This window comes from Siphateles boraxobius, unplaced genomic scaffold (genome assembly GCF_051911475.1).
Source record: "Siphateles boraxobius isolate OS27281-9 unplaced genomic scaffold, OSU_SipBor_1 68, whole genome shotgun sequence".
Lineage (NCBI taxonomy): Eukaryota > Metazoa > Chordata > Actinopteri > Cypriniformes > Leuciscidae > Siphateles > Siphateles boraxobius.
This window is the reverse complement of record NW_027509195.1, coordinates 4,132,501-4,155,746: the sequence shown is the minus strand read 5'-3', so window position 1 is coordinate 4,155,746 and position 23,246 is coordinate 4,132,501. Positions and strand designations below refer to the sequence as shown.

Below are 23,246 nucleotides of genomic sequence, written 5' to 3'. Positions count from 1 at the left end.
AGAAATTGCAAACTGATTACCAAAAATTTACGTTTTTTTTTTTTTAAAGAGTTATTCCCATACTTGATTTCCCTTTTGAGTGGAAGACTAAAAGTTGCAAAATCTCCAAGTATATTGTCTGAAATGGGATTAATATTTGTAAACATTTGAATAGATTTCAAATAAATCAATTTACATTTACTAAACACCCCAACTTTTTGGTGTTAAAGGGATAGTTCACCCAAAAATGGAAATTCTTTCATCATTAACTTAAGTGAGTTTCTTTCTTCAGTTTTACCAAAAGAAGATATTTTAAAGAATGTGGGTAACCAAACAGTTGACGGTAGCCATGGACTTCCATGGTATTTGGGGAAAAAATATGAAAGTCAATGGAGCCTATCAAGTGTTTGGTTACCGACATTCATCAAAATATCTTTTCTGTTCAGCAAAAGAAAGAAATTCATACAGGTTTTGGATCAAATGAAGGGTGAGTAAATTACAGAATTTTCATTTTTTGGGTGAACAATCCATTTAATGATTGAATTCTGTCATAGACTCTTTATAAGTGTGTGTATTTTTAAAAAATTAAAAAATTGCTCTGGCCTTTTTTTCGTTTTTTCCGAATATAGTATTGTATAAGTATTTTTCTTTTTTTAAATAAAATGTACATTGTGAAGGAGCCAATAAGAATCAACATCTGGTACGTTAAGCCCCGCCCATCTACGCATTTACGTTTAACGGTAATTTCCCATTCTAGCCGTTCACATTATTTCTACTCTTCAATGGCTGTCCTCCTGCAGACACACTGAGGATTTGTAATCCACGCGTGGAAGAATGAATAATATCATACTGCATGCACGGCTATTTTAATTACATGTCTGATTCAGTTAAATGCTACGTGTTATCTCAGATGCGGGGAATTATTTCCAGCTTTAATCGACCTTGCACAAGATAACCTCCAGCTAAAGGAGACCTGCTGTCTGACAGCTCTCAAGTGCATATTCATTTTTTAATATAGCTGCTATATATGAGACTTCTTCTAAATCCAAACTTACTTTTTTATTCCGTCTACAGTCGTTGGAGCAACATTTCGAGCTTACGTAAAATAGTAATAATTATTTAAAGTGCAATTTTTAACGCGTCTTAGACAAATCGTCCTTGCGATCTGAATCCGAATCGCCGATTCTTTATTAAAACAAAAGCAGCGCATTCACATCTAAAGTTAGATATAAAAGTAAATCTAGATTTTACTCTCGTTTGTTAAAAGTTTTCAGGCTCAAATACACACGGCGCCTGAATGGAAGTGACTTACACACACGGAAGTGACTTACACACATTAGGCCAGTGATCACTGTCTGTGTGCTTTCTTACTGTTTTTTTTCTATTAGTTGCGTTACTTCAATTGGTTATTAAAATGATCCCTGATAAGGCACCAGGCGAGGACGTGTTACATGCTTCAGAAGACTTGAAGAAAGAAGCGCACATCCCCAGTTTTGAGAAATACAAAGAGCTCTACATCAACTCTGTCGAGTCTCCTGAGGGTTAGTTTCATGCTTTTGGGCAGGTTATTAACGCAACAGGTTAAAAACGGACATTTTCGAGAAGATTAATAATAATAATAACTTCACATGGCTGTTTTTTAAAGCCTCGTGCCCTTGGTAGACAGCAGTTTGTATGTATAACACCTATGTTCAATTTTTGAGTTACGGTTAGGTGTACTATTATTTTGATGTTGTAAACTTTTGAATCTTAGATATAGCCAGCAAAGCTTCATGTAGCCTTGAGAACATTAGTTTCTTTTTTAATAATAATACATAATTTATGTATTTATTGTTGTTGATGTTGATGATAAAAATCCATACATATATGCCAAATGACTCAATTTAAACATCTCTGTTTAGTACATTGAAATAAAATGTTTTAATAATAATTATAATATTTCATTAATGTATTCATTATTATTATTGTGGATGTTCTTAATATTTAAAAACATTTTGAAAGCTTTTTTTTATTTTGTATAAACCATCTGTTTTTACTAGTACCATTGATGGGTAGTGAATTGGTCTGTGTTTTTGCTCTGGTTCTCTGTACACAAGTTCTGAATCAGCGTTTGTTTGTCCCATTGTGTCCAGACTTCTGGGGAGATGTTGCCAAAGATTTTTTCTGGAAGACAAAATACACTGGGAAGTTCCTGGACTACAATTTCGACGTGACCAAGGGTGAGATTTATGTGAAGTGCATGGAAGGCGCCACAACCAACATCTGCTATAATGTTTTGGACCGCATCGTCAATGAGAGAAAACTGGGTGACAGAGTGGCTTTTTACTGGTTAGTATTTGTGAAGCATGTGGTTTAAATGTTTCAGTTTACACGTGACATTAAGAGTCTTGTTTTTTATTTTGAGAATGGTGATGTCAGTGTTTTGTTCTTCATCTACTTTGCCAATATTTATTATACAAATCAACATATTACAGTACAATTAAAGTGCCCCTGTTATGCTATTTTAAATGTTCCTAATTTTGTTTTGGAGGTCTCCTTCAATAGGTTTTAAGGGTGGGAATCTCTAGGCACCTCACGAGGGCTGCGATGCTAAATCGATTATCAAAGCATAATTTTGTGTGTGACTATTTGGTACTTTTAAGGCAAGGTATTTATAATGACCCATAGAGAATTTACTTCCAATATCTTTTATTAATAAAACAAATGGAAGTGATTTGGCAAGTCAACTGTAAGGTTACATTTGCCAGCATATGTCCCAACATTGCAAAGAACCTACAGGAAACTAAATGTGTGCCTGTACTAGCAGCGTACTTGTTGTCACTGAATACAAACTTCAGCATATTCTGAATCTCGAACATAAAATAATAGACTTATAACCAACATCCTCCTGGTATGTGCAACAGAGCAATATAATCCTTCTGACAAAAAAAAATAGAATGAAAAGAAAAAAATCACAAACAGCTTTCATACAAAAATATAGAATTATGTACCAGCAGCTCTCATACAAAAATAATGCTAGTGGATTACGCATATCCTCCTTATACAAAAAAAGTATATGATCATCTGTAGAGAGCACAGTCAAAATTTAACTTTTTTTTATGACTGGCATGGCACTTATACACACTGTGACTGTGGAGGGCAGTACAGTAAACCTGAATTTAATGTATGTATAACAGATTTTTTACAGCATATTGATGTGAAAACCAAACAAGAAAGAAAGCAGCTCTCATACAAAAATACAAAATGGGCCACAATGAAATTATGCCAATTTTCCATACGTTATTTCTTAACTCAGAGGGGTGCCGTTCGGATTTTGTGCTCAGCCATCATGCATCTCTGTTATGTGCACGCCACAGACTGTCCGGGCCTGCACTTCCACGTTTCACAGTTCCGCCTTTTACGTTTTCTCAATATAACGTTATTAGAAAATATATATATATTTTTTAGAAAAGTCGATTCATTGAAGCATCACCTAATTTCTCTTAGACTGAATCTTCGAACAAACCTTTTTCAGACTCTCGAAACCCCCCCCCCATACCGCCAGTCTAATCTGCTCTGATTTGTCAGATGGCCCGGTCTGTTGTGATATGTCTACTCTAGGGCTGTCAAATAAAAATTCTAATTTTGAATTATATAACAATAAGCTGCACATTCGAATTTTGGGTGTGTCTAAGCGAGTCAGAGTCGGACACATCGGTCAGAGCTGAGTGCGTGTTTTCATCAGCTGAAAACATTGTCAACAAAAAGCACTCAACACTTGCTGCAGATCAAGTTAACCGTCTGGTGTTTTTGACGAACAATTATGTAGATGTGTAGTAAGTAGAAGTGGATTGTTTCTGAATTGCAGTTTGCTATTTTGTGTTCATGTAACGTTAGTATATTACGCTTTCTGTTGAAGCGTGTTTTCTCAGGTTACTGATGCACTTACAGTTTTATGCACTATTCTAACTAATTTTCCTTGCATTCAAAAGTTAATGCAATTTAAAAAGTGAATGTCATATTTCAGTATAAGATGCGAGTCTTGGTTTGGTTTATATTTGCTTATTGTGCTCGTTTGCGCCCTCTTATAGGCATAGGAGACATGCAGTACTTTTTCCCTCTATTGCCTTTGAAATTCAAATTTAGGTTTTCAGCCATTTTGACAGCTCTAGTCTACTTTGCTCTGATTGGTCAGACGGCCCAGTCTGTTGTGATTGGTCTACTCTGCTCTGATTGGTCAGACGGCTTAGTCTGTTGTGGTTGGTCTACTCTGATTGGTCTACTCTGCTCTGATTGGTCAGACGGCTTTGTCTGTTGTGGTTTGTCTACTCTGATTGGTCTACTCTGCTCTGATTGGTCAGATGGCTCAGTCTGTTGTGATTGGTCAGATGGCCCAGTCTGTTGTGATTGATGATTGGCCATTACCATATCTGAATTTTATCCCCAGAGCTTCCTCGGCACTTGATATACGATGATACAAACAGTAACGACTGCGCAGTGGAATTTGAAAACAGTATCTTCTCGACATTTCGACAACACAAACCAAACTATTCCAGTCCTCAGTTACAACTAAAGATTTTGAGGGTGGGTCAAAGTAGACGATGTTTGTGAGCAGCCAATGAAGACCATAAGCAGGGATTTTGCTAATTTGTTACATTGTTACGTAGGTGCGTAACACGAAGTGAGACTGGTAGTGCCAGTGCTGATGACTTGTTTCAGCTGTTCAGAATCAATTCTTTCTTTTAGGAGACAATAACTTTATTAGTTATGCACTTTGATCTTTAAAAATGTTCAGACATTTTACATTCACAAACGGCTATATTACACATTGCATGTAAGGGAATATTCGAAAAAGCATAAACTAATAGGGGCACTTTAATACCTCTAAATTAACATTGGTTTATGATGATTGCTCATAGTTCGGCCCTTAGCCAATTTCAATCTACAACCTTTCAGTAACCAGCCCCGCACTATAACTACTAGGTTAATCCACACTTGTATTTAGGTTAAGACCTGTATATTAAGCCACAAACCTACATGGTTTAGTCCACTTTCAGATTGCCTGAGTCGATACATTATTGCTATGCTGTTAGTATATCCGTGTAATAATTTAATACACAGGCTTGCTGACAGACAGGGGCACATTGGAGCTATTTTAGTAAGCTTGAACCAGTTCCTGCCAATAGCGGTCCAACCAGAATGAAGTGTATCTTTAGTGTTGCATCTTCATAGGCTTCATTTGTTAATGTGCATTGCAGTGGATCAGTTTATCTGTGCTGAATGGTGTCCATGCAGTTCATGTGGACTTTTTTTAAGGTCATTGTTTATTAGCATTCACATCTACAAAAATACCCGTCAAGCACTTCAACGAATGTTGCTTGGGGCAGTTGCTAATTCTATGCTTTTGCAATGCAAGTTTAGCAATTTCAAAGTTTTCAATCATTTCTTGTTACAACATAAGTTTGAAACACTCAAGCTTGACTCTCTCTTTAGCAGTTGTTGTCTTTTACCAGGCTTCTCCTTTATGTGTCAGAACGCAGCTGTATTTTAAGAATGACTGCTGACATCCAAAGTCAAGGAAAAAAAAAAGTTACACGTTAACTTGTAGGGGACATTTAAGGGCACATCTCAAGGCAAAATAGTGCTATCAGAGGTTTACAGTAATTGGAGCATATCACAAACAAACACTGAAAGTTAAAATTGAACATGGCTGTGAATCTAGGAGATGCACAAATCTGTTTTTGTCAACTTGTTCAGTATCTCAAGTTCATACTTTTCCATTGAACATAGCATTAGTACTAAAGGATCAATGTACATAATTATGACTGTGAATAAATTAACTAAGTTAGAAAATGTCTATGGCCTCGTTTACACTGCAGGTCTTGATGCCCAATTCTGATTTGTTGCCTATATCTGATTTTTTGGTTGACCGTCCATTTACACGTTCTTTCAATTGTGACCCATATCCGATTCATGTGTTTACACTTGACGTACTATCTGAAACATCGCGCATGCTTAAAGGGGGTTCTTGCACAGATGGACAAACGTGAAATATGATCAGTTGTGCTCCTTTTTTGGAATACTTGAATACTATTTTTTGTGGAATACTTGATGCGGCCCAGCCTGACCCAGACTCTACCTCCAGCGGCCCCCAGTTAATTTGAGTTTGAGACCCCTGGTCTATGGCATAATGAGCAAGCCAACCTTTGATATGTTGTCAACGTTTGTCCACATTCCTCTCCTATGAAAATACAACATGTCGTCGGGCCATCCGTCCCTTTGCAGATGCGCGTCGGGGTTTCTCTCGTCATTAAACCGCGGAGACGTAGCCTAATGCCTCAGAAAATCCCAGCTACCTGTTTACATGACAGTCGCATTGGCACTTATCTGATTTATATCTGATTTATTTCCACATATGAACGAGGCCTATGGGAAATACACAACCGTTCAAAGGTTTGGGGTGGGTACGGTTTTAAAAGAAGTCTCTAATACTCTTTTATTTGATCACAAATACAAAACAGTAAAATTGTGAAATGTATTACAATTTTAAATAACTGTTCTATGTTTGAATATATCTTAATGTAATTTATTCCTGTGATGCAAAGCTGAATTTTCAGCATCATTACTCCAGTCTTTAGTGTCACATGATCCTTAAGAAATCATTCTAATATGATGATCTGATGCTCAATTATTATTGATGATCAATTATTAATAATGGTTCTCACTATTACCAATGTTGAAAACAGTTTTTGTTCCTCAATGTTTGTGGAAACCATGATCAATTTTTTCAGGATTCTTTGAATAGAATGTTAAAATAAAAAAATAAAAAATATTTGAAATAAAAATCTTCCTTTCTAAAAAATAACTCTTATAACATTGTAAGTATTTACTATGATTTTGATCAATTTAATACATCTTTGCTAAATAAAAACTTTTTTATACAGTGTGTGCATATTTATTATGCAAGTTGATATCATATTTTATTTCCAAGCACATTTTACCAATTCCAAACCACATCAATCTTAATAACCACTGTTCATTTTCAATTTCATTACAGGGAGGGTAATGAACCTGGAGATGAGAAGACTGTGACCTACAGAGAACTGCTCCAGCAAGTCTGCAAGTTTGCTAATGTCCTGAAGTCACAAGGTATGCTCACACAATGTTAAGAATGATATAATGGACCAGCAGCAGGTTAAAGATTTGACTATGATGTAGTGTATTAATGTCCTCTTGTCGTCCCTTGCTCTCTTACTCTCTCTGACTGCAGGAGTGAAGAAAGGTGACCGTGTGTCTATTTACATGCCCATGGTGGTGGAGCTGGTGGTGGCCATGTTGGCCTGCGCTCGGATTGGAGCGGTTCACTCTATTGTGGTCAGTCCTTTGTCATTTGAGACTCATTTCCTTTGTCTTCCCTTGGAATTTAGCTGGAGCACTGTATTGACCAATCAGCTTTAAAAAATGAAGCACCTATACATGTTTTGCAAGGTGTGCAAGTCTTTTTTTTTCTCTTTCAACAGTTGGACTGTTTGCCAAAAATAACTGACTTTATCAGAAAATTTTATACAAAGTTTTTGCAACATATTTATTCACGTTTTTGTGTTCATATCCCAGTTTGCCGGTTTCTCCGCCGAGTCGCTGTGTGAGAGGATCATGGACTCTCAGTGCTGTCTTCTTATAACAGCCGGTAAGAAAAGCATGGCAAAAATAATCAAACGTAATTTACTCAAAGTATATAAACTCTGCTAATCCCAAAGTTAATCTTCTGAATTTCCATATACAGCAAAAGAGTGCTGCATTTCACATTGTTCACAAGCCTCTGGATTGAAAGTGGCAGTAATCGTATTACTATCAAAAGCTATTTAGCCTGTGCCTGTGAATTTTTTTAATTTATTTTTTAGTAGTAACAGGGAACTCCACTCTAAGAGTTTGACATGTTTCGAAATGGGAATGAGTTTTTGGGATAAATATGACCTGGATGAATCCCAAAATCCATCATTAAGCTGTTTTTGAAGGCTGGAATGGTGCTGCATAATAAGGGTTAAACTGATAATCACAATTATTTTTTTTAAATTATAATCAATTATTAATCATGAATAATAGCCAGATATTCCAGGGAAAGATAATTTAAACACACACACACACACACACACACACACACACACACACACAGTGGCTCCTAATCATTTTTACTTTGTATTCTAGCACGGAGGTGCATTTATTCGTCAACCATGATTGCACTCAATGTGGTCGAGATTCAATGTTTGGATTTATTACAGTTTGTCACAGAAAAAAGTTTCCCTCGCAGATTTAGTTGCAGCAAATCGCACACGTGGCCTCGTGAAGGAACGCAGACTTGCTGTATGACACTTTTATTCCAGCAGAATTTCACAACGAACATTGCTAAACTTCAACTTGCATGTTTGTGGGTGTTGTCAGATCATCAGCGCTTTTACTGGGCAGGAATGTTAAGTAAAACACAGGATTAGAAAACATGTACTTTTAAGAGAAAAGCTCAGTTTGGGGGATTTATTCTCTTGACATCTGGCAACCCCAAACACGAAAGATAATGGAGGCTCGTCAAAACCAGCAGGCCGATATTGCAACGATTATTTTGAATTGATCAAGAGAAGCAGATATTGTTATCACAATTAAAATATGATTAATCATGCAGCCCTAGTCTGGAATACAAACTAAAGCATTATTGTTCAGTACTTTGTTTTCTGAAAATGGACTCATTCATATGTTTCATTCTTAACTATAATGATCAGTCTTGCGGAAAAATGTCAGGATATTAACAGTGCCTGATAGATCTTTGAGCTTCAGAGTGGACTATAACCATAAAATAAACATTTCAGCCATGATAAGATCAACATCTGTTTTCACATAATAAACGTTTACTGTCTTTGTCTTTTCGTGATTTTCTGTGAAATGCGTAAATAAGTTGTTTTATTGTGTTTCTTTCTCTCCCCAGATGGGTTTTACCGCGGTGATAAGCTGATCAATCTGAAGCTTATAGCTGATGAAGCGCTACAGAAATGCAGGGACAAGTATGATAAACGCTAGTTAAGTAGTTATGCAATGCTTATCATGTGCATGTAAAACACACAGTGGCAACTTTATTAGATTAAAATAGTAGCAGTAGAGGGCAATTCTTGAAGACTGGAAAAAAGTTTGGTTCTGATTCAGTTCTTCTCAACAATTTTTGTCTCTATATGTTCATTTTGTGGGAGAAATGCTGGAGAGCTATTCTTTTACTGAAATATGACATCACTTTTTGAAGTGCATTAACTTTTGAATGCAAGGAATATTAGTTAGAATAGTGCATAAAACTGTAAGTGCATCAGTAACCTGAGAAAACAGAGCTATAATAACAAACCAGGAAATATTATAACAATTTAACATGCGCGTTTTCTATTTGAATGTATTTTAAAATTTAATTTATTCATCTGATGGCAAAGCTGAATTTTCAGCATCATCGTCTTCAGTCTTTTTTATGTATAAAGTTCAAAAGAACAGCATTTATTTGAAATGGAAATGGTCACTTATGATCAATTTAATGCGTCCTTACTGAATAAAAGTATTAAAGGTGCTCTAAGCGATGTCGGGTGACATCACTTCTTGTTGACGTTTAAAGTATTGTCAAACAAAACGAAGGCTATCTAGACCCTCCCTCCTCCTCATCCGCGCACTAACCCCCCAAACCCTTCTTATCGGTTATTGGCTGGAACAGTTTGTTATGTTTCGTGGTGCGGGTAAGCCAAGTTTGTTTTTGTTGCCGTTTGTGGAGCCTGGGGTGTCTGCAGAGACCGTGTTTTTTTACAGTGTGTTCAGGGGACAGGCAGCTAGCGGATAGTGAGGAGATGTTTGTTGGATGTGACAAAAAATGTTTTGGCCTAAAAACGTGTGACATCGCTTTGAGCACCTTTAATTTCTTTAAAAAAAAAAAAACTTACTGACAACAAACTATTTAGTCAGTTTTTAGAGAATGGAAGTGGGTTCATATTGGGAACGATTTTGAGGAAGAAATGCTGGACCCCTAATAAAGGGGCCACTGTAGCTGTGTACATGCTTAACAGTGAATTTCCTGTTCACTTGATTCTCTACTGTCTTTCACACTGTCAGGTCTTTCACTGTGGAGAAAAGTATAATGCTAAAACACCTCACAAAGGAAGACGATGCCTCAGCGCCGGGCTCGCGGTCACCCCCAGCGAAACGCTCCTGTCCCGACCTGCAGGTAAAGCTTAACCTCAGAACTTGAACATACTTCATTCTTGATTTATTTTTCATGTTAATATGTTTCTTACTCGTTTGGAAATCTCCATATTGCTACAGGTTTTTTTTTTTCATCTCAAGCTTATCTTAGTAGAGTCCCAGAGCACACTGAGTGAGATTATATCTCAGTTAAAAATGCATTTTATTAGGTCAATTAAATGGATATTAAAGCAAGTACAATAGTTTTTTTTCAATTGCCGATACCAATAGAGACCAGGGAGACCAATTTAAAGATGGACACTACCCTTCAATAGTTTGGGGTCTGTATGATTGTTTTAATGCTTTTAAATACAAAAATACAGTAAAAACTTGAATTTTAAAAATCTAATTAAAATAATTATACATTTTTGAATTATAATACAATTTTATTAAATATAAAAAAAAAAATGTATTCCTATGATGTCAAGATGAATTTTCAGAATCATTGGATACAGTCTTCGGTGTCACATGATCCGTCAGAAATCATTCTAATATGATGATTTGCTGCTCAAAAAACATTATCAATGTTGAAAACAGTTGTGTGGCTAAATATTTATGTTGAAACTGATACATTTTTCTTAGATGAATAGGAAGTTCAAAAGAACAGCATTTATTCTTTTGTGACATTATAAATGTCTTACTGTTGCTATTAATCAATTTTGCGCATCCTTGCTGAAAAGTATTAATTCAAATAAACACAAAATCTTACTGACCCCAAACTTTTGAACAGTAGTGCACACACAATTGCTGAGATTACTTTTTAAAAACACTTCTTTACTAAATAATTACTCCTAATACATGAATATAATTGCAAACAGAGAGGAAGGAATGATATCAGAAGAGATGCAGACCCGGTTCAAAACTGTGTTTGCCTCCTAAGCACATGGCTTTGAGACTATTCTGAGGTTTGATTTGAGTAAAAAATAATGATTATTATTATTATTATTATTACACCTGAATCAATGGATATCTGTCCTTGTAAGTGGGGAATAGATTCAGATGAAAAAAAGACTGCAGTATCCCTTTCATAAAGTCTTTGTTCTGGTCTCTCAAATGTTATCTCTTGGCCTGTACGTCTCCTGTGGAGTTTAAGTCTTGCATTGTCCTGTGTGTTACATATATCTCTTGGTTATTTAACAAAGGCTTTGTGTTACTGTTGTAAATCCATAAAGGTCTGGCGTGATTTCTCTGAGCTATTGTGACGAAGACCTTTGAAACGGTTGAACGTTTTATGTGTGATGCTCACCTATGCAAGCTGACATCTTTTAAACATGTAATTCTAATAATGTCAATTTGACTTTTTGTGCAAAAGATCGTTTTTTTTCTCCATCAATGTGGGTCTGTGTCCTTTTCCTCTTTCGGTGTGAGTAATCTCTCCGTTAACCCCCTTTAGCAGGAGAAACAGAAAAGAGTAAGGAAGGTCCGTCCGTCCCCACAGGTATTTCATGTCTCCTTTGTGCATCAGATGTGTGTGTGTTTTGTCTTATTAACACCTGTTTGTGTGCTCATGGGCGGCTCTCTTGCTCTTAGGGGAGGCTTGAGACCTTTATCACTGTCCTCACATTCTCACACAACACAACGTTTGTGTGTGTTTGCTTTTGAAAATGCATTTCACTATGTACACACTCATCAGACTTGGCGTTCAATTATAAGGCCATAAATTAAAGGCATATTCTGACTTATTAACAACTTAATGTCTTCATTTGAGCTAAATAATGTCTTAATGCATGGCATATGTTGTGTTCAGTCCATTGCCTATGATAATTGACTTGTTTGGACTTTTTATTTCTTTTTACACAAACTGTAAAAAGTGATTACTAGAAATAAACTGTTGTAATTTACAGCAGACCATAGATGAGGTATTTAAGTTGACATTAAGTTGAAAATAATTTAGAATGTTCCTTTTTAATTTTCGTTTTTAAAGTAGTCTAGTTTACAGTATTGTGAGTGTTAAAAATGTGTTTTCTCCTCAGAGTTGTAAATGAAAATGTGATTACAATTCTCACAATTGTGACTACTTATCATAATTGTGACTATTGCACAATGTGACGTTCACAGAGTTCTCACAATTACAACTTTATACACTGCTGTTCAAAAGTTTGGGGTTGGTAAGATTTTGACTACTAGTGTCTAGCGCTCAGTAAGGCTGCGCTCATTTGACCACACATACACTAGTCTGTAATTTAGGGAAACATCATTGCAATTTAAAAGAATTGTACATTTCTATTTTAATGTATTTTAAAATTTAATTTATTACTATGATGACAAAGCAGAGGTTTTACAGCATTTATTTGATAAATAGTTTAGTAAAATTATAGTAACATTACAGTATCATTATGTCTTCATAGATCAGCCTTAAAAGAATAGTTAAAAATGAAACTTGTCATCTACTCACCCTCATGTTGTTCCAAACCGTAATATTTTCGTTCATATTCGGAACACAAAGATTTATTTTCGTTCATCTTTTTGATGAAATCTCAGAGCTTTCTATCCCTCCATAGACAGCTGCACAACTACCACTTTGACGCTTCAAAAACTTCATAAAGACATTGTAAAACTAATCCATGTGAATTGAGCTGTTTAGTCCAAATTTTCAGAAGAAACTCAGTCGCTTTATTTTATGAACAGATTAAATTTAGCCTTTTATTCACATATAAACATTCATCAACGCACACATCAGTTGTGGTAAACAGAAGCTCAAACTTGTCCGCTTGACGTAGGATCTCTTTGGGAATTTTTTGAACCAACAAAGTGGTAGTTGCGTAGCTGTTAATGAAGGGACAAAACAATCTCTCAGATTTCATCAAAAAGATCTTCATTTTTTGTTGAACGAAAGATGAACGAAAGTCTTACGGGTTTGGAACGGCATGAGGGTGAAGTTTTTCAAGTTCGATGTTTTCATTTTCGAGTAAATTTTCGAGCATTTCTTAATTTGCATTATATTTCTAATAAAATGCATATCAGTTGCATTTGGGTTTTTGGTTAATTGAAAGTTCAAAAGAACAGCATTTATTTGAGATGAAAATTGTTTCGTTTAACATTGTAAATGGCTTTACTGCTACTTTTTATCAATGGTAAGCATCCGTGCTGAATAAAAGAAAAACACTTTTGTTAATCTTACTGACCTCAGACTTTTATATGGAAGTGTTTGTCATGTTTATTTCTTTTTTTTTTTAGAAATTTTTTATTTAATTTTTTTGCTCCAAGACTGAAAGTCTTTCACTGTCTAGTATTGGTTTGTTCAGTAACACTTCATAAAAATGTTCATTAACATCAAAAACATTTATGACATAAGTAATTATTTAATATTTTATTAACTTAATTACATTCAGAGATGTAAAAAGTTAGAAATGTCAACCACCTGTTTTGTTAATGGTTATTATGAAGTGTTTCCACTTGATTTGATCGCCAGTTCTGATCCAGGAGCTAGCACTGAAACCTTTTACTGTTCCTAGTAAAAGTACCACATCTCTGTTAATCGACAAGTGTGTCCATGTCCTAAATGATCTCCTCACATACGCTTTGCGGTTTCATCACAAATGTACTATCTGGGAAGCTTTTGTGTCATGGTAGTGACTAGACTCTAAAAGCTTGGTGTTAGCAGTTTTATGTGCCAAACCTTTTCCGCTCAGACAGTCTAATGGATTTGACGGTTCTCTCTGTGTAGTCAAAGACTAACTCTCACCTACGAGCTTCATGCTAATGCTCTTGTCACTTAAATGAACTATAGTGTTCCCTCTGTCTCTGAACTGCATGAAAAACTAGATCTTTAGATCTGTTGCGTTCATGTCTCTTTTTGTTTGTCCATCTAGTGTTTTTGTGTTAACTAAACCTGATCTTTTCAGATGCTTTCTCTTTCAGTTTTGAAAACGCCTTTGGCTAAAGCGGACCAAGCTAAATACCAACGTGTGCCTCTAATTAACGTATTATATGCATTATTTGTATACAATCTTTTCATTTCATCTTTTGCTGCTTTTCAAGTCATTCTGGAATAGTTGTATTTACGAGATGAACGAATGTTTGACACCCCGATGATTTTTCTATTATAAAAACAAAATTGAAAACCCATTGTAGTTATAGAGTGATGGGATGGGTAGCATGTTGACTGGAGGGTTTATCACGGAGCCCCTAAAGGGACATGGTGAAGGAAAAAAATATGAGACGGGAGGAAAAATTATTTGTGAATGCTTTCACTTTCTCTCGAAAATGTTTTGCGTTCCCCGAGAGACTTTGCGTTCGCTAGCAAAGAACACAAAACTTATGCGAGCGATCACAAAAGCTTTTTTTTCCCATCTAATATTTTTTCCCTTCTTACAAAGATTGTTTTCTTTAAGTTAAAAAAGCTGACATAAAAAAATAATAAGAAAAAAATATATATATATACACACATATACAGGTCCTTCTCAAAAAATTAGCATATTGTGATAAAGTTCATTATTTTCCATAATGTAATGATACAAAATAAACGTTCATATATTTTAGATTCTTTGCACACCAACTGAAATTATTTCAGGTCTTTTATTGTTTTAATACTGATGAAAAATCTGATCTAAAAAAATGAGCATATCATGAAAAGGGTCTCTAAACGAGCTATTAACCTAATCATCTGAATCAACTAATTAACTCTAAACACCTGCAAAAGATTCCTGAGGCTTTTAAAAACTCCCAGCCTGTTTCATTACTCAAAACCGCAATCATGGGTAAGACTGCCGACCTGACTGCTGTCCAGAAGGCCATCATTGACACCCTCAAGCAAGAGGGTAAGACACAAAGAAATTTCTGAACAAATAGGCTGTTCCTAGAGTGCTGTATCAAGGCACCTCAGTGGGAAGTCTGTGGGAAGGAAAAAGTGTGGCAAAAACGCTGCACAACGAGAAGAGGTGACCGGACCCTGAGGAAGATTGTGGAGAAGGACCGATTCCAGACCTTGGGGGACCTGCGGAAGCAGTGGACTGAGTCTGGAGTAGAAACATCCAGAGCCACCGTGCACAGGCGTGTGCAGGAAATGGGCTACAGGTGCCGCATTCCCCAGGTCAAGCCACTTTTGAACCAGAAACAGCGGCAGAAGCGCCTGACCTGGGCTACAGAGAAGCAGCACTGGAGTACCCACAGTCAGTGATGGTCTGGGGTGCCATGTCAGCTGCTGGTGTTGGTCCACTGTGTTTTATCAAGGGCAGGGTCAATGCAGCTAGCTATCAGGAGATTTTGGAGCACTTCATGCTCCCATCTGCTGAAAAGCTTTATGGAGATGAAGATTTCATTTTTCAGCACGACCTGGCACCTGCTCACAGTGCCAAAACCACTGGTAAATGGTTTACTGACCATGGTATTACTGTGCTCAATTGGCCTGCCAACTCTCCTGACCTGAACCCGATAGAGAATCTGTGGGATATTGAGAAGAGAACGTTGAGACACGCAAGACCCAACACTCTGGATGAGCTTGAGGCCGCTATCGAAGCATCCTGGGCCTCCATAACACCTCAGCAGTGCCACAGGCTGATTGCCTCCATGCCACGCCGCATTGAAGCAGTCATTTCTGCAAAAGGATTCCCGACCAAGTATTGAGTGCATAACTGAACATAATTATTTAAGGTTGACTTTTTTTGTATTAAAAACACTTCTTTTATTGGTCGAATGAAATATGCTAATTTTTTGAGATAGGAATTTTGGGTTTTCATGAGCTGTATGCCAAAATCATCAGTATTAAAACGATAAAAGACCTGAAATATTTCAGTTGGTGTGCAATGAATCTAAAATATATGAAAGTTTATATATAGATATTAAATAGAAAACTTAACGAAAGTTAGAAATGCTGCCTTGGTGAAAATGATAATTAAAAAAAAGTTTAAATTGAAGCGAAATGGGAAAAAAAAACTAATAAAAAACAAAAACGCAACAAAATTACTAAGGCTTAAACTAAAATTAAAACTGAACATAAAAATATTCCAAGCTATTTCAAAATGGAAAAAAATAGCACTGTCAAATCGATTGATCGCATTAACATAAAAGTTTGTTTATATCACAGACACATATTATATAAACAAACGTTTAGCACTGAAGAAAACACTATAATAGTATATAAATAATACATAACACTAATAAGGTTGTGTCAAAAATGTAATAGCCGTTGGTGGAGTTTGTTCTGTTTCCCGACGTCTTCTGTGGTAGTGTGACAACGATAAAGTACTTACAATAAATAAAGCATCAGTTACACACCTGATGTACATCCTTGGCCCAGTATTTTTGTTGCACTACTTCTACAAAACAATGAGAGGTGTAAAGTCCAGGTTCAGAAAGTAAAAGTCCTCCTCAGTATTTTGTTCCAATCAACTGGATTTGCTAATTAGCACAGTTTTTCAGCTAGGAGATTTCAAACTAATAAGTGAATTCAGCTGAGTTCATGGCTGGAATAAACATATGGCAGGACTTTTACTTTCTGACCCCTGGATTTACAACCAAAATCACTTCCAATGACTTGAAAGCAGCATTTGTTCTGTTCAATCCAGCAGTTTATAAACTTCACAGACTGATTTGATAACGTCAGGTTCCCTGATCTCTGAAGTCCAGGGGTCAGAAAGTAAAAGTCCTGCCATATATTTATTCCACCCATGAACTCAGCCAGCTGATTTCACTAATTAGTTCTATCTCCTGCCTGAAAAACTACTAATTAGCAAATCCAGGTGATTGGAACAAAATACAGAGGAGGACTTTTACTTTCTGAACCTGGACACCAGGAAGAGTGAACGAATTTACACGAGCCGAGTTAACTATTGCTGCGTTCCAGTCCACTTTTAGACATGCACTTGCAAACTTCCCTAAGCACTGTCGCCATTTTGAAGTGCGTTCCACTCCGTGAAGTGGACAAGGAAAGTTTATATGGACAGAGACTCGTTCCCTCGATTTTGACCGAGGGAGCGAGTCTACTTCATATGTACACTTCAGGCAGTTCCATATACCACAATGCAACACGATTGTGACGTCACCGCCGATCTCGTCTAATCACCACCACCACAAACAACTCTTATATAAAAAAAATTGAATTAATATATCATAAACAACCCAAACACACCTATATATATATATATATATGGATGCTGCATTAAACAAATTCTTAAAGGGAAAAAAATTGTAAATAATAAATCAACTCCATAGCTGATTCCAAGTGATCAAGGGCCTAGGACGTTCCAGTTCAGCCCATTGCAGTTTCCGCCAGAAGTGGACACTCGTGCAACGTAAGCAATGACGCACATCCGAGTGAAAGAGACGGAGGGAAGTTAGCGAGTGAAGGGCATGTCAATTTTGGACTGGAACGCAGCCTATGAGCGCGCTCTGTTCTGTGATTGGTCCAGGTGCCGTGGAATCCTGAGGTGGATATGTGTTGGCACACTCTGATTGGTGGAGCGTCAGAGGAGTGTGAGCCTGTGTGGTGTGATTCAGAGGACCCTCTCTTCATCCTCTACACCAGTGGCTCTACTGGGAAACCTAAGGTAGATCCTCCAAACAACCCAATCCTCCTTGGAATACTTTTGTGCGTTATTTGCTTTTTCGTATATCTTATTCGTCCCTCTTTTTCTCACGCTCTACCACTCCACTAGGGTGTGTTGCATACCGTGAGCGGCTACATGCTCTACACTGCGGCCACCTTTAAGTTGGTGTTTGATTATCACTCTGATGATGTGTACTGGTGCACTGCGGACATTGGTTGGATCACCGGTCACTCATACATCACATATGGGCCCTTGGCCAATGGCGCAACCAGTGTGCTGGTGAGGGGAACATCCTGATTTTGCCCTTTGTAGTCACTGTCTCTAAGTGATTGAAAGCATATTGACTTATCTACAAAGGCCTTTATTGTTGTATAATATAAAATTTAATTTTAAAATATAAATTATTAAATTTTATATAAATTATAAAATTAAAATAGATAAATATAAATTTTATCTTCTGTTTCTAGTTTGAGGGTCTTCCAACATACCCGGATGTGAGCCGAATGTGGGAGATTGTTGATAAATATCAAGTCTCCAAGTTCTACACAGCACCCACCGCTATCCGGCTACTGATGAAGTACGGCAGTGAGCCCGTTAAGAAGTGAGTTCGATGTCTATCGTGTCTGTCCTAGGTTTAGTACACTAGAGAGGCTTTCTGTAGTCATGGGAAATTTCGGACCGTTTTCATAATATCAGACCATTCTAAAAAAATGATTTACAGGCCTGGAGAAATCATGGAAATTAATACAATTTTAAATAATTTTTTTAATCTTTACAAAGGATTTTTTTTTTATTTTTTAAGAAATGTAATACTTTAAAGTGACTGTAATTACATTTATAATAGGGATGCACTGAAATTGAAATTCGGGGCCGAAACCAAAAATTCAGGATGCACTTGACTGAAAACCGATTCATTAATCAACACTCAAATAGCTAAAATGGAGTTGTATAAACATTTGAATTGCACACAAGGCAGTTTTTATATCAACTTTTTTAATAACAGAATTGTTTCTACTCTAGTTTGTTGGTGAAATATAAACATTTAAATGACAAACTGTAATCATTTGTTTTCATGATAGATTTATTCAAACATAAATTAAATCATGAAGACATCACTAACAGGTTAAGTAAAAATATAATGAGCATGTAATAGTGCATATATTTAGCCAAATGCTCTTCTTTTAGAGTTATTTTTTTCTAGCTACAGTAACTAGTGAATTAATGCACATTGAATCATTTTCTTGAGGTAAATGTAACGTTAAGTGATTGAATTGCTTACAAGCTGTTTTATTGATGACTTTCCTCAGTTGAAACTGCTACAGTTTCATTTCGGTAAGTTGTAGTATATCTTTCAACATACCTTCTGGGGTTCACCATATTTATTTCATGCTGTAACTAGTAGTAAAGAGGAAGAGATTATCGGTTCATGTGCGCTTGATCCAAAATTCTGTCGATTTTATTACGAAATTCTACGAAGTTGAGACTTCATATTAAAAGTAACAAAGCAGAAAGGTTTTTGCGATTATTGAATGGCAGGCACTACACATGTTATGGAAGTTTTGTTCACGCATCAACAGAAAACAGCACAGACTAAAATATTTTAGATTTTGAAACCATATCATTACCGATTAAATTTGAGAAATTAATATTGTCAATCCAGAGCTAGTGTCCACGCAGCTGACATGTTGTTGCTTATCCACGTTGTGTCACGAAACAGACGCTGAACACAGTGAAAACATGCCGCAGAAGAAGTGCTAATTAAGCGACTGTTTTGGCCACTGATTTTAGCCCTCCAATGCCATTTCGACCTGAAAATTGCTGTTACGGCTAAACATTTCAGCTACAAAAAATTGCGGTGCATCCCTAATTTATAATGTTACAACCGATTATTATAAATGATGTTCTTTTGAACTTTCTATTCATCAAAGAATCCTGAAAAAGATGTAAGCACAACTGTTTTCAACTCTGATCATAATAATAGATGTTTCTTGAGCACAAAATCAGCATATTAGAATGGTTTCTGAAGGATCATGTGACTTGAGTAATGATGCAAAAAATTCAGCTTTAATGACAGGAAGTAATTCCATTTTAAATATATTAAAATAAAAAACAGTTATTTAAAATTGTAATAATTCACACTATTACTGTTATACTGTATTTTTGTTCAAATAAATGTAGAGCATGAGACCGGTCAAAAGCATAACAATCCTACTGACCCCGAATAGTACCCCCCCCCCCCCCCACACACACACACACACACACACACTGCTGCAGTGACACACATAGTTCAGCTATCAAAATATTTATGACCTTAAGATAATTTTTGTGAAAAAATCTTATCCAGTAATATTTTTCATATTTTGTTTGTGTGTAGTGTATATAATATAGTGTTTACATTATGAAGTATAGTGTTTAGTAATAAGTATTGAGTCTATTGACGGTATTATGAATGTTTATTTATAATTGCCACTGCTTGGTTATCTATCTAGTTCACTTTCTCCCATTTCCAGATAACCCTTGATGATGTAGCTTTATGATAGCTACTATAATGATATGATATAGTTAGACTTGATAGTATTCGTCTCTTTGTGTACAAAGTCTGCTAACAGAGCCACGTTTATACGTCCATTCGCTGTGCAGTGCTTTTGCATACAACTGGTGCCAGTATGTGTCAGCTTTCTGTCCGAAACCTTGATACAGTACCAATAAATACATCTACCCAGTCTTTATTACTATTTACCACATTTTACAAAAATAGTCAAATTTACAAAATTGTGCAATGGTTTGTGTGGTCAGGTATAAGCGGACCTCCCTGAAGATTTTGGGGACAGTAGGGGAGCCCATAAACCCAGAAGCCTGGCAGTGGTACTACAGCGTGGTGGGAGAGAAGAGATGTCCGGTGGTGGACACCTTCTGGCAGACTGAGACGGTATGAACTGAATTATAACACTCAGGCCAGAGCAGTAACATCCAAGTTGCTTGAAAGCCATCTACCATAAGGTCACTACTCTTTTTTTGTATGTTCCTTAGGGTGGGCATGTGATGACCCCTCTGCCGGCCGCTACGCCCCTGAAGCCTGGCTCTGCCGTGAGTGAACTTCGTGCAATGAATAAATAATAAAAATAGAGCAATGAATAAAAACTCAACACTCAACGCAACTTTATTTATATAACACCACTAGAAACAACAGTTGTTGACCAAGGTGCTGTACACTATAACAGACGTCATCAGCATTTAGCACCAAGTTCAACAACCAAGTTTACAAAACAAAACACAGAACAGACCAGACACAGCTCATATCAACTACAATTATAAGTCAAAGGAAATAAAAATACGTTTTGAGTTTTGCTTTAAACTCATGCAGTGAAGAGGCAGTTCTAATAAGAACAGGGAGGCCTCTCGTCTTCAGTTTAGCCCGAGGAACATTTAACAGTCTGGTGAAAAAAACATACACTAGTGGTCAAAGGTTTGGGGTCAGTAAGATATATGTGTGTGTGTGCGTATGTATGTATATGTCTTCTATCACTTTTTAATAAAAATTCTTACTGACCCCACATTTTTTAACAGAAGTGTATATATTTGCACAAAGTAACCATTAAAGGATACAAGTTGATTGGCATCATGTTGCATGATATTCATTACCACAGTTAATGTAAAATAATTTCTACAAAACAGAAGCATACATGTTAATTTGAGATTAATGTGGTAGAATCGCTTACTATCTTCTGTATGGTGGTTAATGTTTGTAGACCTTTCCCTTTTTTGGGGTTGTACCTGCTATTCTGAATGAGTCGGGGGAGGAACTTGAAGGACCGAGTGAAGGCTATCTGGTACAGTGCTCTTTTTTTTGTGTGTAATATTTTTTTTTCCTCATACTTTGTATTTTTAGTTGAGATGATTTGATTACCATACATTTTGTTTGATTTCCATGTTAATTTTAAAATTCTTAAAGGGTAAGTTCGGCGTTTTACAAGTAAAGCCCTGTTTTAAGATCGTTTCTGATGAAATCGAACGGTTAGGATTAAAATTTGGACACATGCTGCTGTCTCACCGAGTCGTCTGGGGTGTTCATGATATGCTCACGCAAAAACCTAAAATTCTCGGGACAGCAGCATGTGTCCAAATTTTAATCTTAACTGTTCGATTTAATCAGAAACGATCTTAAAACAGGGCTTTACTTGTAAAACGCAGAACTTACCCTTTAACACTAATTAATAATGTAAAAACTCCAGTTTAAAACACAAAAGCTTTTGTGTATTCACTCCTCTCCTCCTCAGGTGTTTAAACAGCCTTGGCCTGGTGTGATGAGAACAGTGTATGGAAACCACCAGAGGTTCGAGACCACCTACTTCAAGAAATTTCCTGGATATTACGTAACTGGAGACGGTAATTTGTGCTGTGATTCGTTTTCAGTTTTACAGTAAGTGTGCTTCATATAATTGTGAGAAGTGAGAGTTTGTGCTTTAGTTAAGCGTGTCTTATCTGTCCAGGTTGTCGTAGAGATAAAGACGGGTACTACTGGATCACTGGAAGGATAGATGACATGCTGAATGTGTCTGGTGAGTAGAGGATGAGGACATTTTGTACGTTTGTTGATTTGCACAATACCCATTAACAAAAAAAGTCTCCTGTTGTGTAATTTCCCCCAGTGTGGAGAGAGAGAGAGAGAATGTGTGGCTTGGACCTACATATGTTGAAATAATGCAGATGAATGATTTTGATGAAATTCAGGCAACACATTAGACATTTGTCTCTTGCATGCTTTCTATCTCTTTACTGATATGACTCTAGAGATTTACAAAGCGTTGAAGTAGCTGACATATCAGTACCAGTACAATAAATATCCTGTAATAGAGCAAAAGCTTATATTGCTGGTGGGTCTGTTTTTTCCAGGACACTTACTGAGCACTGCAGAGGTGGAGTCGGCTCTGGTGGAGCATGAAGCCGTGGCGGAGGCAGCGGTTGTGGGGAGACCACACCCTGTCAAAGGAGAGAGCCTCTACTGTTTTGTCACCCTCAATGACGGAATCAACTACAACCAAAAGCTGGAGGCGGAGCTTAAAAAGCAAGGTATGTGTGCTGCAATGAATGGTTCATGCAAAAACTTTAATTTATTCACTCTCATGTAAGTCGGACCCCATATGATCCTCTTTCTTCTATAAAACACAAAAGTAGATGTTAGCCAGAATGTTTAAACTGCTCTTTCCTATCATAAAAATAAACAATCTGTACAGCTTATTCGCTATCTTAAGTCTTTAGAAGTCATACAACTCTTTTATTTTATTTTGTTTTGTTTCGTTTTTGCTGTTTTGCTTTGTTTTGTTTTGCTTTTCTTTTTTTTCTTTTTTTTTTACTGATGATCTTTACTGACTACTGATAATCTGCCAGAGCTCACAAATTTTAATTCTAATATTCCTATTTTATAAACAATTCCTTGTGTTTTGAGCTTTTGTCTGCTGATTAAATAACTTGACAAACCATTGAACTCTGAGTAATGGCTTTCTTTTAATTTCTTTTATCAAACAGTGAGAGAGAAGATTGGTGCCA

At 36.4% G+C, this 23,246-nt stretch overlaps 1 protein-coding gene across 3 annotated transcripts in view; it reads left to right on the top strand.

Moving 5' to 3' along the window:
* Positions 1-729: 729 nt before the first annotated feature.
* The window catches only part of acss2 (acyl-CoA synthetase short chain family member 2), a 24,002-nt gene continuing 1,485 nt past the window's right edge, over positions 730-23,246 (top strand). The window contains exons 1-18 of one of the 3 annotated variants that reach the window (XM_077214205.1): positions 730-1,520; positions 2,112-2,307; positions 7,016-7,107; positions 7,229-7,332; positions 7,573-7,645; positions 8,933-9,008; positions 10,084-10,195; positions 11,606-11,650; positions 17,562-17,699; positions 17,808-17,978; positions 18,167-18,300; positions 20,496-20,628; positions 20,730-20,786; positions 21,449-21,529; positions 21,977-22,085; positions 22,190-22,258; positions 22,593-22,769; positions 23,226-23,246. The exon at positions 23,226-23,246 is cut by the window's right edge and continues 54 nt beyond it. In XM_077214205.1, coding sequence (XP_077070320.1) covers positions 1,394-1,520; positions 2,112-2,307; positions 7,016-7,107; positions 7,229-7,332; positions 7,573-7,645; positions 8,933-9,008; positions 10,084-10,195; positions 11,606-11,650; positions 17,562-17,699; positions 17,808-17,978; positions 18,167-18,300; positions 20,496-20,628; positions 20,730-20,786; positions 21,449-21,529; positions 21,977-22,085; positions 22,190-22,258; positions 22,593-22,769; positions 23,226-23,246 — 1,915 coding nt within the window. In that variant the 5' untranslated portion in view covers positions 730-1,393. Of the gene's footprint in view, positions 1,521-2,111; positions 2,308-7,015; positions 7,108-7,228; positions 7,333-7,572; positions 7,646-8,932; positions 9,009-10,083; positions 10,196-11,605; positions 11,651-17,561; positions 17,700-17,807; positions 17,979-18,166; positions 18,301-20,495; positions 20,629-20,729; positions 20,787-21,448; positions 21,530-21,976; positions 22,120-22,189; positions 22,259-22,592; positions 22,770-23,225 lie in introns of all 3 variants that reach the window. The other 2 variants (XR_013196976.1, XM_077214206.1) reach the window with 2 other exon arrangements.